This window comes from Balearica regulorum, chromosome 5 (assembly GCF_011004875.1).
Source record: "Balearica regulorum gibbericeps isolate bBalReg1 chromosome 5, bBalReg1.pri, whole genome shotgun sequence".
Lineage (NCBI taxonomy): Eukaryota > Metazoa > Chordata > Aves > Gruiformes > Gruidae > Balearica > Balearica regulorum.
In genome coordinates this window covers 66,516,198-66,531,532 of record NC_046188.1, presented here as the reverse complement: position 1 = coordinate 66,531,532, position 15,335 = coordinate 66,516,198, and the positions used below count along the sequence as shown (strand labels likewise).

Sequence of the window (15,335 nt, the reverse complement as noted above, 5' to 3'; positions counted from 1 at the left end):
TCAGCTCTTAAACGTTGTTTAAAAGTCGATACACGTGTGTTACTCCCTTTAAAGCTCCCATCAGCAGCCACGCTATTCGTGGCTGCCAGCCACCTGTCAAGCTCGCAAAGTACGATTCCACCTCGGAGCAGAAATAACCTCTTCTATTTCAGCCTGGCTGCGGCCGTGACCCTTTTATCCATCTGTCTGCTTTTCGCTTCAGTGAGGCTGCCAGGCAGGAACAGCGAGGGGCGCGCAGGTGGAAGGGCAGCTGACGGGGAAGCTGCATCCCCCCCACCTCCCTTCCCCTGCCCCGCGGTTCGGCCTCCACAAGATGGCGGCGGCGGGCGGCCGCGCTGCTGCCGCTCCGCCCGTTTGAAAACTAACGGTCGGCGCCTGCAGTGACGCTAACGCCGTGACCGGCGGGCCCCGCCAGGGGGCGCGCTCTCGTCTTGGGCCCGCCCCTGGGCTGACGTAGGCAGGAGGGGCGGGGCCGCCTCCCGGAAGCGGCGCACGTGGGGCGGTGGCGGGGCCATGGGGTCCCGGGCGGAGAGCGCGGGTCCCGCAGGTGGGTCCCTGGGCGCGCCGCACCCCCTTCCTGCTCTTCTTCTTCCTCCTTCCCCTCCTCCTTCCCCTTCCTTCACCTCCCCCCCCCCCCCCGCTTCTTCCCCGCCGGTCAGTAACGCTCCCCTGCTGCGGGCTCCACAGGGGCCGGCGGGCCGCCCGCCGAGGAGGAGATGCCCGAGCTGTCCGACGGCGAGGAGGCCTGGGACGACGAGGAGGAGGAGGAGGAAGGCGCCGCCGCCGAGGGCCTGCGGACCCGCTGCCTCTTCTGCGACCGGTGAGGAGGCGAGGGGAGCCCCCGGTGTGCTGTGGGTGTCCCCCGCCCGGCCGGCGCCTCCTGAGGCGCGATCGTACCCGCGGGGTGCGAGCACCCGAACTCGGCCTGCGGGAGGCAGCCGCGTCAGCACGATAAACCGTAGGTAGTTTGTAACGGCGCTCTGTAGCTCGTTGGTCTTGTATACGGCCCTTCTAGAGCCAAAAGCCCGTTAAATCCCCCCTAAAGGAGGGAGAAGTAACGCGCAAAGCAGGTGATTCCCCTCTGCTCTCTTGAATTTTTCTGTCATCTTTTCCCATCGCTGGTAAATAGAAGAGAATCTTTACTTTGATGCAGCAGATTAACTTGTATGCGTGCAGGGCTTACATTTCAGGTTTGATGTTGTCTTTGCTTTCAAGGAGTTTTTTTCAAAGTTAACCAGGTTCGTGGTTTTGTCAAACAAAACTTACGGGTTTGTTACCTTTTGTTGTAAAATGTTTTGCAAACAAGGGAAAAGCTGCCTTGTGAGGTATGCAAATAAGCAGGCGCCTGTTTGTCCTTTCTCACAAGTAAAAAAGATGTGTTCTGAACGCGTTACCTAGCGGGTCAGAACAATGCGTGCAGAGCTCATGGGAGCGTTGCAACTTCTAAGCGTGTTAATACTGTGTATTTAATAATTTGTTAATTGCAGGTTGTTTAGTTCTGCTGAAGATGTATTCTGCCATTGCAAATCAGAGCATCAATTTAACGTTTGTGACGTGATCAATAAACATGGTAAGTTTTATTATGAATTGTCATTTCCTTCTGCGTATCAGTATCTTGTTGAAAATTGTGAAGCTTAGCTTGTTTCTGGTTATCTTTATGCTGGCCGTTTCCCGTATGCTTTACCTACTGGTGAAGTTCTCACCTAGTAACCAAAGTAAGATGGATCTCTGCTGGCTTGTGCTGCGTCCCCACTGCCTCCCTGATGGACCTGAGCCAGCCCGCTGCGTGCTGGAGTAAGAGCCGTTTACTTGATCTGTTGTCCTGCCCGAGTAGTGACGCTGTTGTTGGGCTCAGGAGCTTAGCAGGGACCAAAGCGGACACATCCACCAAGAGGGGAAGAAGCTGGACTGTGCTGCTGGTGTCTTTTAAGGGGCTTTTTGCAGTCTTGGCTTACGTTCCCTCAGGTGATCTTAGGACGATGTGTTCTCCACTGTCTGTTTGATTCTAAGTGAAGTGTAAGGTTGGCTTTGGCTTGAAGCTGCCATCTGTTTACACTAAGATGGTGGCTGAAGGAAGGTACCTGTAGGAGGATGTATGTGAAGCAGAGAGGTGGCTTTGGAGAGTTAGGTAAGGTTTAAACTATTGAGCCTGAAATCCATATCTTACTGCATATTGAAGAAAACTGCAAAGCAGGGGAAAGGAAACGGTACTGGAGAAACGCTATTTTAAGAGTGTGCACTGAAAAGGGGAGATGAGGGGATGGGAACCACACAAAGCTTTTAGAAATCTGCTTGTAAAATTGTAAGATCTGGTCTATTTTCTGTATAAAATCCAACGGAAAGTATTTTGAGTTTACGCAGTGTCCTCACTGTTCTTGAAGGGAGTACGTAATTGTATTTCAACTACTGTTATTTCTGCGCGAGGCGGTAGTTTTAAATTAATATTGTTATATATTCTTGACGAGTGGGAGCAATTTGTATTTTATTCAGTAGAAAGGTAAAATTATGATCGAAGGAGTACAACAGCCTAAAATATCAGCAAGGTAGCTAGTAGGAGATAAATATGGCTGTCCTGATGTGGTGGCTTGCAAAAGAATTAAATCCCTGTTTGCGGGCCACCTTACATGTGTTCCAGTCTTAATGTGTGGCAAATGTATTTGTCCTGAGGGTGAGAATTTCCTGGTTTGGTCCTGAAGAGAAGAAAAATGTAAATGGCAAACTTAAGATAGGAAGACGGCACTAGGTAACGATGTACACCCCGAGGGGAAGCTGGCCAATTGAACAAGTAATTAGTATTCATATAATTGTAAAATGCGCGTGGGTTTTCTGTGATGCAAGCTGGCTCTCATTGTTTTTCTTCCTTTATTTTCAGGACTTGATTTTTATGGATACGTTAAACTAATAAACTTTGTTAGGTTGAAGGTAGGTGTGTCATGTATCACTTGGATAATCTGTGTCTGGAGAATGGGGAATCAAGATGCTGTGCTTTCAATTTGCTTTGTTTAATAACTGTATGAAATCTTGTGTTATATTTCTAGAAATATGAAATCACAGGAATTAAAATAGCTATTAATTGGTTTATTTAGATGTGAAGTTGTTTTAAATATATTTAATTGAGTTCTGCTCTTTTTAGAAGAGGATGTTCAGACTTGCAAAAAGCCCACGCTATGTAGTATCCTGTTTTGTTAATTCATCTTGGCCTCTGACTCTGCTGTCTCACTGCAGTAATTGCCTCACTTCTCGATAACTGACGTTTCTCAGTCCTCACATGGCGTGTTGGTACAAAAGACTCTTTAGTGGGGATGTGAGCTGGCCAGACCCCCATTGAACTGTTAATAAGGATAACACCTGATCCTTTAGGTCACAGAATCTAAAATTATTTTTTGCTAAGACGATAGCAGAAGCAGGAAAGCTGATGGGACCCTGCAGTTTTAAGTTAGGCCTGGGTATATTTTGTGTATTCTGTGACTTTGAAGTATGTTCTTTAGTTGTTCCTTAAAAGTTTAGGTTTAGACTTAATACCATCTTATGTAATTAAGCATGTCTTAGTTCAATCTTCAAATATTTACTTAAATCCTCAGTTATTTAAGACATAACTAGCTATGCAGAGTAAACACAGAAATGGGAAGACTGAAGTCCAGAATCTGACTTCTCCATTTCTGACAAAGTATTAACTGGCCAGATGCAAGCAGGAGAGAAGACAGCATTTCTGAAATTTGTCCCTACGGCACTGTTGATGTAAAAACACTTTGCAGGATTAGTATCTTGGCTTTATTGTTTAGCCCTCTTGTAAGCTGCGTGTCTGACAGAGTCAAACACCTGCGTAAACTTGGTTCCTCTAATCCTAAAAGGGTCCTTCAATGTTTATCTGTCTGCGGTGCTTTACTATTAGGAAATTACTACTTGAATTCCTTGATCCTGTAGCTTCCTGGGTTTGGGAATCCGGACTAGCTCATAGGTGTAGTTTTGTGCTATTCTCTGGTCACCATTATTGTAGTGTCGCTATGCTAAGGTGAGTACTTGCTGTCATAGCCAGGATGGAAGCCAGAAGTTCATTTATTCACTGTTCTCACTGGTTATGCTTCAAAGTACTATCTCTCTCGGCCTTTGCTACAAAGCTACTTTAGTAATATCCCATTTATTTTAATGGGTGGAAGAACAGATTTTGCTTTATTTTCTTGAATGGAATTGAAGGGCTGGTGTTTTCAAAGAAACTTAGCTTGCTTACTCTCCTTCTGTCTAGAAACCAACGGCAGCATATTTGAGTTCACTCAGCAGCCCAGTGCCTTGGGAAGGAGAGGAGTATTTGAAACCAGAGCTAGAAGATGATCTCCTACTTCAGTTTGGTAAATAAATACGTTTCAATATTTTGCATTGTGGGGTAAATGTGGTGTTTCACTTTATCAGCTCCTGTCTAATGCCCAAGCTATAGACTTCTGAGGTGCTATTGTAGTTGCTGAAGGGTTATGGGGGTGATCTGAACTTCTGAAATCTTATTTTAAGTATCTGTGCTTCGTTTCAGTCCCACAGGCCAAATAGTCTTCCATGATTAAAAGGAATAGAAATTTTTTAATGAAGTCTTTCGCCCAGTAAGTGGGCAGTAACTTCTTACTATATCCAAAAACGCAGTAGCACTAGTTTTTTAATCCACTGACATCTGTTGAAATCACCAGCTGAATTTAGCAAGAGGTGTGAATGGGACCTAATGCTGATTCTGACTTTTGGTAGTTAAAAGCAGTGTTTCACCTAGATGCATTCTGCTTATGCTCTTTTGAGTTTTATGTGTTCATAAGCTTTATAAAAGCCTAAGGAATTAGTTTGACAATTAAGAGTTACTAATTATTAAGAAATTTTAAATTTATATACCTTCTAACCTTTTACCATTAACAGCTCTCTTGGTCTCAGAGTAACATAACTGGAAAAATAGAGCATAGGACTGTAATTAACCTGAGTGAAACCTGATATCTCTTTTATCTATAATCAAACACCAATATTTAAAGAAATCTGAACTCTGGATTTACTTGCTTTGTGAACTTCAAGCTTGCTTCTAGCATACTTGGTTTTATTGAGTAGTATTGTATTCTGTGGTTAGTCCTGTCAAATTCAGCGATGCTCCTTGTAAAGCAGACTACATTTACAAGTTATCCAAAGACAAAAACAACAACACTGGAAACATCATATGTATATAAGCTGCTGTGAAGCAACGCTTGACTGGGAGATGTTTTGTGGTTTTCCTCCCTCTTTCATCAGATATAGATGATCTTTGTGAACCTACAAACGTTTTGTGTTCTAATGGTTTAAATGATACCATGATGCTCCTTGAACAATTAAAACATGCGGAACACAGAGCAAGACTCGCAGAAGCAGCCTTGGCTAGAGCACAAGATGATCTTCAAAAAATGAAGTAAGTGTTTGAACTTTCTTTTTTTAATTTGTGTTTTAGGTGAGGTGAGATGTTGATGTTTAAAGACGAATAGAAATTCAAAGAAGTGGTAGAAAGTAACTACAGAATAAAACTCATGACTTGTGTTGGGACTGTGGGTTTCACCTCGTTGATAATTAGTAAAAACTGCACAAAACCTGCACAAATTAAAAGAGCAAAGTATGCTTAGGAAAGCTAAATAAGCACACGGCCCAGAAACATGTATTTTGGTTCAGACCATTCTTTGTTTTTTAGACATTTTTCTGTTAGTCCTTTAAATATGAGTTTAAATGTTGAAGATGTACACAATGGAGAAGAGAGAGGTATTGACAAATTAAATATGGGACTCTAAACATTTTGAGAGATGGTTGCAAACAATGATTGTTAATAGTAGAATCCAGTTATAGTTTGGAGAAACCCTCAGTGAAATTAGTAAACCAGCTCTTCAGTCTGAGGTGTGGGTTCTGCTAGTAAGAATATTCAGTGCATCACAATCAGAAATTGGGACGTCCCCATAGCTCTACATGCTACTTCTAAATCTTGAGATCTTCAAAACATGGACTAACGATACTGATGGATAAAATGCGAATATAAACTTCTTTTTGCGTCACATAAGATTAAATTGCATATGAACGTGTCACTTCAAAGTCACACTGATTGGGCACTGAAGAATGGAAATCGTATTTAAGAGACTTGGAATTAATGTTCTTTTGTGGAAAAGTAAAGCAGCAAACCCCCTGTTTTGTAAAATACATTTGAGGGTTCGTTGTATGTTTTGGGAGTACACGCTGGATGTTGTTAGTAACTAAGCATACCAAAAAAAATTCGTGGGTTTCTTCAGATCCTACTAGCTGTGAACAATTACACATGTCAAAAATAAATAGTTTTGTCTTGGGCTGGGTTTAACTTTTGCAGATCATACTTTATAGCATACAGTACTCTTCTGTACATTATGCGTTAATTCATCATAAAGAATAAGAATGAGAGAAATTTGTCATCGTACTTGGAAAACTTGGGGGTTTTCTGTATCTTGTCTTATTCTTTAAAAGAAAGAAAAAACTTTTCAGGTCATCAGTTGCAATTTCTTTTCAGCTCTCTAAACTTCAGTCAGGCTTACATAGATTTCTTTTTGAGGTTAGTATATCAAATTAGTTGCTGTTGTAAAAGGGAGCCTTTAAGTGTTCTTTGTCGATGCAGGCTCTTCAATTCAGCAGGGATCAGCTGGCAACAAAAATAGCCAGATGTAGATCTGATGAAGCAACACAGTTTTAAATTATGGACGGATGAACTAGTAGCATGGTAGTAGCCTAGATGCTGTAATCGAATAGTGATACTGATCCATGCTGGAGGTTACTCCATTGAAAGAGACCATGTACAGGTGGGTCCTTTCAGGTGAATGTCTGCGAAATAAAGATAGCTTGGAAGCCTGATGTGGAGCAAGAGTGGTATACAGGACCTAAATCTTATCTGGTTTTCTACTGGGTTTTGTCATGGAAATAGGTTTATACCGGTATTTAGCAGGCTGGTTGGCTGACTTCAAGTTGTGGAGTAAAAAAAGTTAGGTCCAGGAGTTTTCTCATGCTATACCAATCTACAAAGATGTCTTGGGAGGCTGAGTAACTGTAACTTCTTTCAGTTACAATGTGACTGTATCATGTAGTTCTTGCTCTTCAAGATGTGGAAAAAGTACTTTAGGTTTTTTAATGACTGCCTGTTGAGGATCAGTCATGCAGCTCCCTGGAGTTTGTTGCCTTCTGAGCCCTTGAATAACAGTATGAGGACGCCCACTAGTTGACTGTGAAATAATTTCTGGGGAAGTGTTTTTCCAAGTTTGCTAGACCGAGTAGACTTGTAGAATTATGAGAATCAAAGGGGTACGATGTACAGACAGGTAGCTGGAGGCCTAGTGACTGGTTTTTTTTCCTCCACCCTCATAACAATTCTATAAATTAGGTCACCTTTAGCATTAGATGTAACTTAGAGATTTAAGAGCAAGGCTTGTATATCCTGACTTTTTTTCCATCTGTCCCCTGTTTAGAGATGATGGCTTTTGGTTTTTGCTTACTTACCTTCTTTAAAAAGACAAGAGGGCAGCTCAGTCTCTAGACTTCATTTGGTACTTGCCTTGCCTGCATAGGCTGGAGGAACTATTGGTTGAATCCATTTTAAATAAATTTAAAATTGGGTATAAATCTTACAAGATGCTAATTACACTTAATTGTATGTCATAGAATCTATTTTTTGTAAATTTCAGTTTTTATAGTTTTGGTATTTATCAAAAAGTAAGGAAAATGCAGACTGCCATGGTGAAGAGCAATATTAAAAATGAGACCTTGTATGTATAGGAAGTTTCTGATATTGACTGACTTTTAATACGAGGTCCTTTACCAGCTTCTCTTCGCCACCCAAACTAGTTAAGCAGAGAAGTATTTTACCTGTCAGGACTGAAATAGTGTTTGTGGGTTTTGTTGTTCTGTAAGGGTGATACTGGTAATGAGATGTTACCTACAGCTTCTCTACATGAAGTTTCTATTTAAGAAAGTATGACCATTGTTAAAGGTGAGCTTTGGCTGCTGGGGAGTGCTCTAGGATGCAAGCTTTGTTGATGTTGGACTGTAGACCTTGGAGGAATATTACCTGGCTGAAACATGTTTGCTTTTTCTCTTCATTGGGGGTATAGTGTAAGCTGTTTGCTTGTCAAATTTTAATTGTGTTTTCATGATAAAACCCTTGATCTGTGTATGTTGTCACCAAAACTGCTTTGAGAAATGAGAAGAGAATGTGTGTATTAGGAATGCAAGGCCATGGAGGGAGAAAAATAAGCAGTGTGGAATTAAAGTAATAAACTGAATTTTAAGCGCTGGTGTGCTTTGGTTTTAAAGTACTTCTGCCTTTCACTAGTCATGCAGTGTTGCATGGCTTGTAGTTCTTGTGGTGTTGGTTGTATTGAGTCTGTATCTGCATTACACAGCCTAAAACATGTATTGTGTTCGCCACTGTGGTACTAGCTTTTGTACTGGCGAGCGCAGAATAGAGAATTCCTCCTTAAAAATAGATATTTGTGGGTTGAAAGCCGAAGGTAGTCGTTGCGGGAGGGTGATGGATGGAGAGCGGCCGTGCAGCAGTCTGGAGGAGCCGGCAGAGGGAGGTTGTGCACGCTTAAAGCCGGTCCCATTGTTGTCAAAGCCCCTGTGCAGTAAGGATTCCTTACATCTTTCAAGCCCCTTCTCCCCCCTTACCCCCGCCTCCTTTTCATGGTCCCATAAACATGTCTCAAGGGCATATTTCAAATTGATTACAGACAATTTGCACGGGATTTTGTGATGAACACAGATGTCGGCAGCAGCTCGTCGTCCAGCGCCATTGCAGACCTTCATGAGGATGAGGATGGTGTTTACTTCAGTTCCTATGGGCATTATGGGATACATGAAGAGATGCTAAAGGTTAGAAAGTCATCTCAACTGCATCTTAGTAGGATTAAAGAGGAAAGACAGAAGCCATTTATGGCTGTGTGCCCGTAAATATACTGCAGAGCAGCTGCATTTTTAACCCTTTCTATACGTGATAGTTTTTTCCTAGGAGTTAGGTTGAGAGATCTTTTTTCGGTTTTATTTCCTTTGTATTAATTCTGTCTACGGGAAGCATTAGGAACACAAATCATTTACTCTGCAGATATGCTTGAAGATATGTTACAATATTCGTACAGCAACCTTACTTTGGCAAAAGCAGCTTTGTCCTGGGTGCCTAAAAGATAAAGGATAAAACATGGTACGGACAGTGAATATTTTTATTGAGTTTATGTTTTCCTAACAATTGAAATTTGTTAGGCAAACTCATTTGTCAGATATTGTCGTTTCCTGTTGCACTAGGTAAACAGAAATTGTTGGCGTTTGTGCGTAGCTCACTCAGTGCAGTGATAACATGACATTGAACAGTTGGCAAAATTGTATGCTCCTTTTATCGTAAAGATAAAAAAATAATGCTTGAAACTATTCAAAGACAAACCTGTATATGCCCTTTTAAGTTAACCCTCCCCCCCCCCAACCCTAACATAAAACCTAGCAACTTTTAGTTGACCTGTAAATCAAAATCTCTTAATGCTTCCTTTCAGAGAAAGTATTATAGTTGTGGAAGTCACACCTTAAAATGATGAAACTGTTTATAAATAAATAAAATTCCTGCCTAATGTAGAGATAGAATATGGAGTTATGAAGTGACTTTGTCCATACAGGTAGCATATAAAGTTTTCTGCTTTATAAATCATTTAGTGGCCCCAATGTAGAAATACACATGAATCTGTGTCAAGAATAGTATAAGCATGAGGTTAATTTTAAGGGGGGATTTTACAGCCACGCAGAGATGCCTGCAGAATTAGAAGAATGTTTTCCAAAATGCATAGTCTAGAGAACTGTAATTTGTCTTTGAGATAAAGATGATAGAAGTTTGGTTTTGTAGTTGTGTAAAGTTGCTGTTTGAGGTGGTATAGGCTATAGGATGAGGAAGCCTTTCTGTTTGCTAATAGACTTTATAATATTTCTACATCTCTGCACAAGGAGATTGGCACAGTATCGTATTTTATTGGTTTCAAAGGATGTTTGTCAGAATGCTTTTCAGAAGACTTTTGACTTTCCTAATCATAGGAAAACAATTGGTTTTTCTCATGTGTGCGTTGATTTTTGTCCTATATGCTAGGCATTCACTGTGATTATTTTTTTTCTACCTTAGATAAATACAGTGGTTTGCTACACTGAAACTTTTAAGAAAGGATACTTGCTGTCTGAATTTTAAGTCTGTTTCTGACACTGTTCAGTTTTGAAACCTTTTTTTCCTACACCTGGTAGTGGTAGGATGAAGTTTGAATTTCTTGGGGATATTTTTCCTGCAAATACTTCAGAAATGGGGGAAGAGTATTGCTACTTTACACTGGCCAAAAGGCTAGTGTTTACCGTGTTCTGGTTTTTTGCTCAAGAATTTCTCGACTATCATCTTAATAAATTTCCTTACCATTTTATCTAAAACCAAAACAAAAAAAAAGCATTACATTGAAACGGCGAGTGAGAGAATGGAATTGATGACTGGAGAGACCTGAAGTGAGTGACCGTGGCTTACTCGAGCAGCAGTGCGTATAGTAGAGACGGCAGCTAGAATTGTATTGATTAAGTTGGGGCAGTGCTGAGGCAATGCGAGTGGGCAGGCTGTAAGGCTGGAAGCTTTCCAGCTGACTGCCTGCTTGACTGACACTGAACCTTCTGATTTTCTTTTTTTTTTTTAACTTTTTTAGTTGTTTCAGCAAATCCTATTATACTGCAGTAGGGGTGAAGTACTAAAAATAGTTGCTCTGAATATAATAACGTCATAGTAAACCAATATAATTTTAAAGGATCCTGATTTTTTTTTTTATTCATGTTAATTATGTAAAATTTTAAAGTACAATTTTCTAAAATCATCCCTAATTGTTTCTTTGGGCTCTGTGTGTCTGTGATAATCCTCCTAAACTTAAAACTGGATTTTAGGATTTTCAAGCCTCAGAATAATTTGTTTTGTCTCCAGAATTTTTATGAACACATCCTTTGTTTTCAGTCTCTGTTTCTGATCTTGCTTTTCTAATGAAGTAGACTTTGTTATTTCTCACTAGAGAAAATTTCTTTAGTTTCCGCATTGTTTCTAAAAATTCTTACCTGCCATAGTAGAAAAATGTTAACTTAAATATAAGCAGTTGGATTTTATACTTCAGTATTATTTATAGACTTGTCTTTACTAGATAAAAATTGCTTAAAATTTTTCTTTTACTTTGCTCTAACACTTGAACTGCATAGCAATTCCAAAACCTATACTTGGCTGTCGATTTGTTTACCTCCTGATGCACATTAAGAGAATCAGTGTTCTAATATATTACTTTGCCGGCAGATTGAGCTGTACTGCTAGCTGTCATATACTAAGATACTATAAATGTTTAGTTACATGTTGGTAAACATTCCAGCTTCTCAGGTCATGTTGTATTACAGTTAAGTTTATTTATTATATTGGGCTTCCATAGAATGGGCTGTACAACTTCAATTACTAATTTGTTCTCAGGTTTCCAAATTTGCACTTTGTTCAGAGATAGAAAAGGTTAATCTGATTCGTAACTTTTTTTTTTTTGAAGGAATCTCTGTGTGTCATAGGAGTGTCAGAGAATAAAATGGTACAAAACATTTTATGAGCTCATGACTCAAATTTTTACTATTGTATAGAAGGTTGTTGTGTAAAGTTGATGTAGTATTGCCGCTCTATCACTGCTGTTCCGGGAAAGTGGTGAAGAGGTATTAAGAACTTTGAAACATCCAAAACCAAATGCAGCAGGTCAGAAAAGTATAAGCTGATTTCTTATTTTTTCTCCAGAGGCTCAGCTGGCTTCACTGGCAAAGACAATAAATTCTGAAAGAATGTCGTATGGGAAGTGTCATGATTGCAGAGCCCTTTTTAAGTACAGTAGCCACAAACCAGCTTTAGGCCAAGTTAAAAAGCAAGTTTCTCAGGTTTTTTGAACGATGTACTGTATGTAAGTAGAAAAAGTGAACGTTGTTTTTATTCTTTAAACCTAGGATAAAGTGCGTACAGAAAGCTATCGTGACTTCATCTATCAAAACTCACATATCTTCAAGGACAAGGTAGGTAAAATAGCTCAGAAAATAGAATAATTTCTGTGCTTTATTTTTTCTCAAGTGGTAGAAGTCCTTCAGGTTGGCTACTTTGTAGCTTTGGGAATGCAATATCACACTGACAAGATTTGATTTAATGTACTGTGGCTTTATTAGGTGGTAGAGTGCTATTCAGCTGCTGGAGGGTGCAAAGTGCTGATAAGAGAAGTGCTGATCGCTGTTGTTACTGTTCTGTGTGCCATGTCGGGATGTTCATTAATTATGTTGGCGGGGTTAAGTTGAGCCTTTCTTGTCCAGTATATTAAGTGGAATCTATCTTAAGAGGGCCTCTTTCCCAGAATTCAAGTGAATTTCAAGTTGTGCCTGGTACAGTAAAAACATCCTAGAAGCACTGTGTAATTAGAACTGGGGAAGAATTCATACACAACTGATTTGTGGAATTAGAGTTGGTTAATCTCTCCAGACTAGGTTGTTATTATTAAGGGACTTGGAACCAGGAGCTAGTATTTCACTTGTAGCGAGGAGAGATTGCACTGACGTTTGTTTATGATCTTAGCGTGATTATGACCCCTGCACAGTCATGATCTTCCTCTTCTCTGTGTCTGCTGGTTATTTCTGACGAGTTTGTTGTGTTCCAAGTTATGCTGTGCAGCCTTCTGTTCTGGATTAGCTTTCCTCTCCTTAGTGCTTACCATTCTTCAGCTGTGTGTAGTTATTTCTTAATGTGAAACTAGGATGTCTAGGTTTATGGAAGGCAATCACTGTTCATTTTTATTTTGGTTTTGATTGAGACACTGTTAATAAGTGATAATACAAGGCTTCAGAATAGTTGTGGAAGTAATAAAAGTGCACCCATCTGATAGTTCCTCACTTGGAAATTGTGCTAGATAAGGTTTTGTCCTAGGCGGGAGGTATTTCAAGGTAGATAGTGCATACTCTTTGTGTGTCTTTCCTCAGTTTTCTTATGGCAACTACAGCAGAAAAATACTAGGAAAAGAGTTTTCTTCCTTTTTGCTCCAATCCACGTCACAAGCTTGTTTCTACTACGCATTTCTAAGCTCTTTAGTTATAATGAGGGAACAAGCAAAAGTGTTGTAGAACACTGCCAGCTACTTAAAAGATGTGGGTGGGTGACCGCGTAGCTGGGCGGCTCATCCAACAAAACAGAAAGATCAATAAAGGAAAGAAAACTTTTTTGGGAGAAATTTAGTTTCACAGATGCCCCTAAAATTGATAACTGCAGGCTTTCGCAGAGTAAGACTGATCTTAAGTTACATGGAATGTATGTCCTAGTGGAACAGTAATTTTTCAGACTTGGTTGTATTTCTTTTCTGCTGTAGGGACATATTGGTGACATTCGAAACAAAACGCAGATGAACTGTTACAGACATCATTGCTTCAACCCTGGCTGTAGATGCGCTTGCTCAGGAATAGGCTAGAAAATGTGTTTTTACTTCATGTGAAAGCGTTAAACTTCTAAAGAAAAGCTTGTCTATTATCGCAACATCTACAAAGTGGTTTCTGAACTCAGTGTTTTTACGGCAGGTTTTTTGATCGAGATATCTCTTGCCTCAAATTCATAGTGTATCCAAACCCATCATAGTGTGTTGAAGTTGATGGGAAAGGAAGATTCTCAGTTGCTTTGAGTTCCCAACAGCTTCTATCCAGGTGACCAGTGTCCCACTTTGCTTCTGTGTCTGACTAAATGTTGATGTAGCTTTCACTTGGTAGGCTGTTATGGAGAATATATGGGATTTTTTTCAGAGATCTAGCTTTGAAGTGACATCTGTTACAGACCCCTGCTGAAGGAACTGTTAAGATGGTTTGCTTAATTCATGTATCGTATGATGCTCTCAGAACCGTGTTCATGAGTTGAAACTTCCGACTTGAGGAAGTAGGCTGTTTTCCCTTAAAGTTTGATTACAATTTAAAAAATAAAGAAGTGAGTAGAAGTCTGATACCGTATTTCCTAGAACTCCCATATGGTATTTCTCCTTAGAAAGTACATGGTGATGCTTTTTGTCGTTTGTGAAAGGAGATCTGTGAGGTGGGTTGGGAGGAGCTTGTTGAAAGAGCTTAATTGATGGTTCTAGCTTTTGATGCAAATCTGCAGTATCTCAAAGAGGTGTGATTGTAGGGTAACATGATAACAGAATTACCTAGGTTTTCTTTATTAGGGATGCTTTATTCAGAACTAGCCCATTTGTTCTCTCTCAGCTTTCTAAAGAAATTATTAAAACCTGAATGAATCTTGCTTGTTGACTTTATTTTCAACCTGTCAGATGCACTTGAGATGAAAATAGGACAATTTAAATTACCTAGCAGGAGTAGTTAAGGCGGCCTTACTCAGTAAATGGAAATGTAATCTATTTTACAGCAAGAGTATTTTTTGGTGGAAAAACGATTGGTTAGAAAAACTCTATTGCCGTGCTTAGTTTTTGTTGTAGAAGTCTGAGGCGGTCATCAGTGCTATATTGAGGGGGAAAAAATTGAGGTTTTAAACATTGTTCCTACTAAAAATTCATTGATGGAATTAATTTAATTGGCCAAATTACCTGACCTCCTGTTTTTTTCTGAATTTGAAATAATTTTTTTTCTCTTGCTGAAAATAGAATATCAGTTTTTGATAAGACTACAGAGAAGGATGCGATGCTGGGGTATGTTATGGTATAGGCAAATCGCTAGTCCAGCTGCTCCAGATCTCTGGTGAGAGGCCATATGTGATCACTGCAAGAATGTGTTAGCTGTAGACCCTTGTCCTTAGGCTAATTGGTGATCATTATGCTTGTCTTTCCCTTCCTCAGATGTGTTCCAGCTTGTATATTTTCTCTGCCGTGCCTTTTTCTCCACCCCTCTCCCCTGCCTAAGGCTAGATGAGTTCCATCTGGGTTTTTAAGTGACCAGGGCAGCTGTCCAAAGTGGTGTCTGTTCTGATTTTTTTCCAATTTGTGGTGATTGCTCTCTTTCATGCAACTATACATCAAAATCGTTCTTTCACAGAGGTTTATTTTTGGCTCTGACTTCCAGCTTTCATGGCTCAGCAATTTTGTTAACTACCACGGGTGAAGTGTTAGAATAGATGATGTTAGGGGGGCATGAGATTTCAGCAGCTGCGAGAACATTGATTTTTACTTTCTATTCCTGTCTCCAGAAGACTTCAGCCTGGGGATTTCTGTAGCCATTGCATACTCATATCTAACTTGTGAGTGAGTTGCAGAATTGGAACGTAGCTGCAAAGAGTTCCAAGTGGAACAGGTAACTCTGTCCACAAC

The 15,335-nt window shown here is 40.2% G+C and overlaps 1 protein-coding gene across 1 annotated transcript in view; it reads left to right on the top strand.

Moving 5' to 3' along the window:
- Positions 1-464: 464 nt before the first annotated feature.
- The window catches only part of PRMT3 (protein arginine methyltransferase 3), a 59,777-nt gene continuing 44,906 nt past the window's right edge, over positions 465-15,335 (top strand). The window contains exons 1-8 of the mRNA XM_075755363.1: positions 465-547; positions 688-820; positions 1,488-1,570; positions 2,873-2,922; positions 4,244-4,346; positions 5,251-5,404; positions 8,724-8,865; positions 12,007-12,072. Of these exons, the coding sequence (XP_075611478.1) occupies positions 514-547; positions 688-820; positions 1,488-1,570; positions 2,873-2,922; positions 4,244-4,346; positions 5,251-5,404; positions 8,724-8,865; positions 12,007-12,072 (765 nt within the window). The 5' untranslated portion in view covers positions 465-513. The remainder of the gene's footprint in view (positions 548-687; positions 821-1,487; positions 1,571-2,872; positions 2,923-4,243; positions 4,347-5,250; positions 5,405-8,723; positions 8,866-12,006; positions 12,073-15,335) is intronic.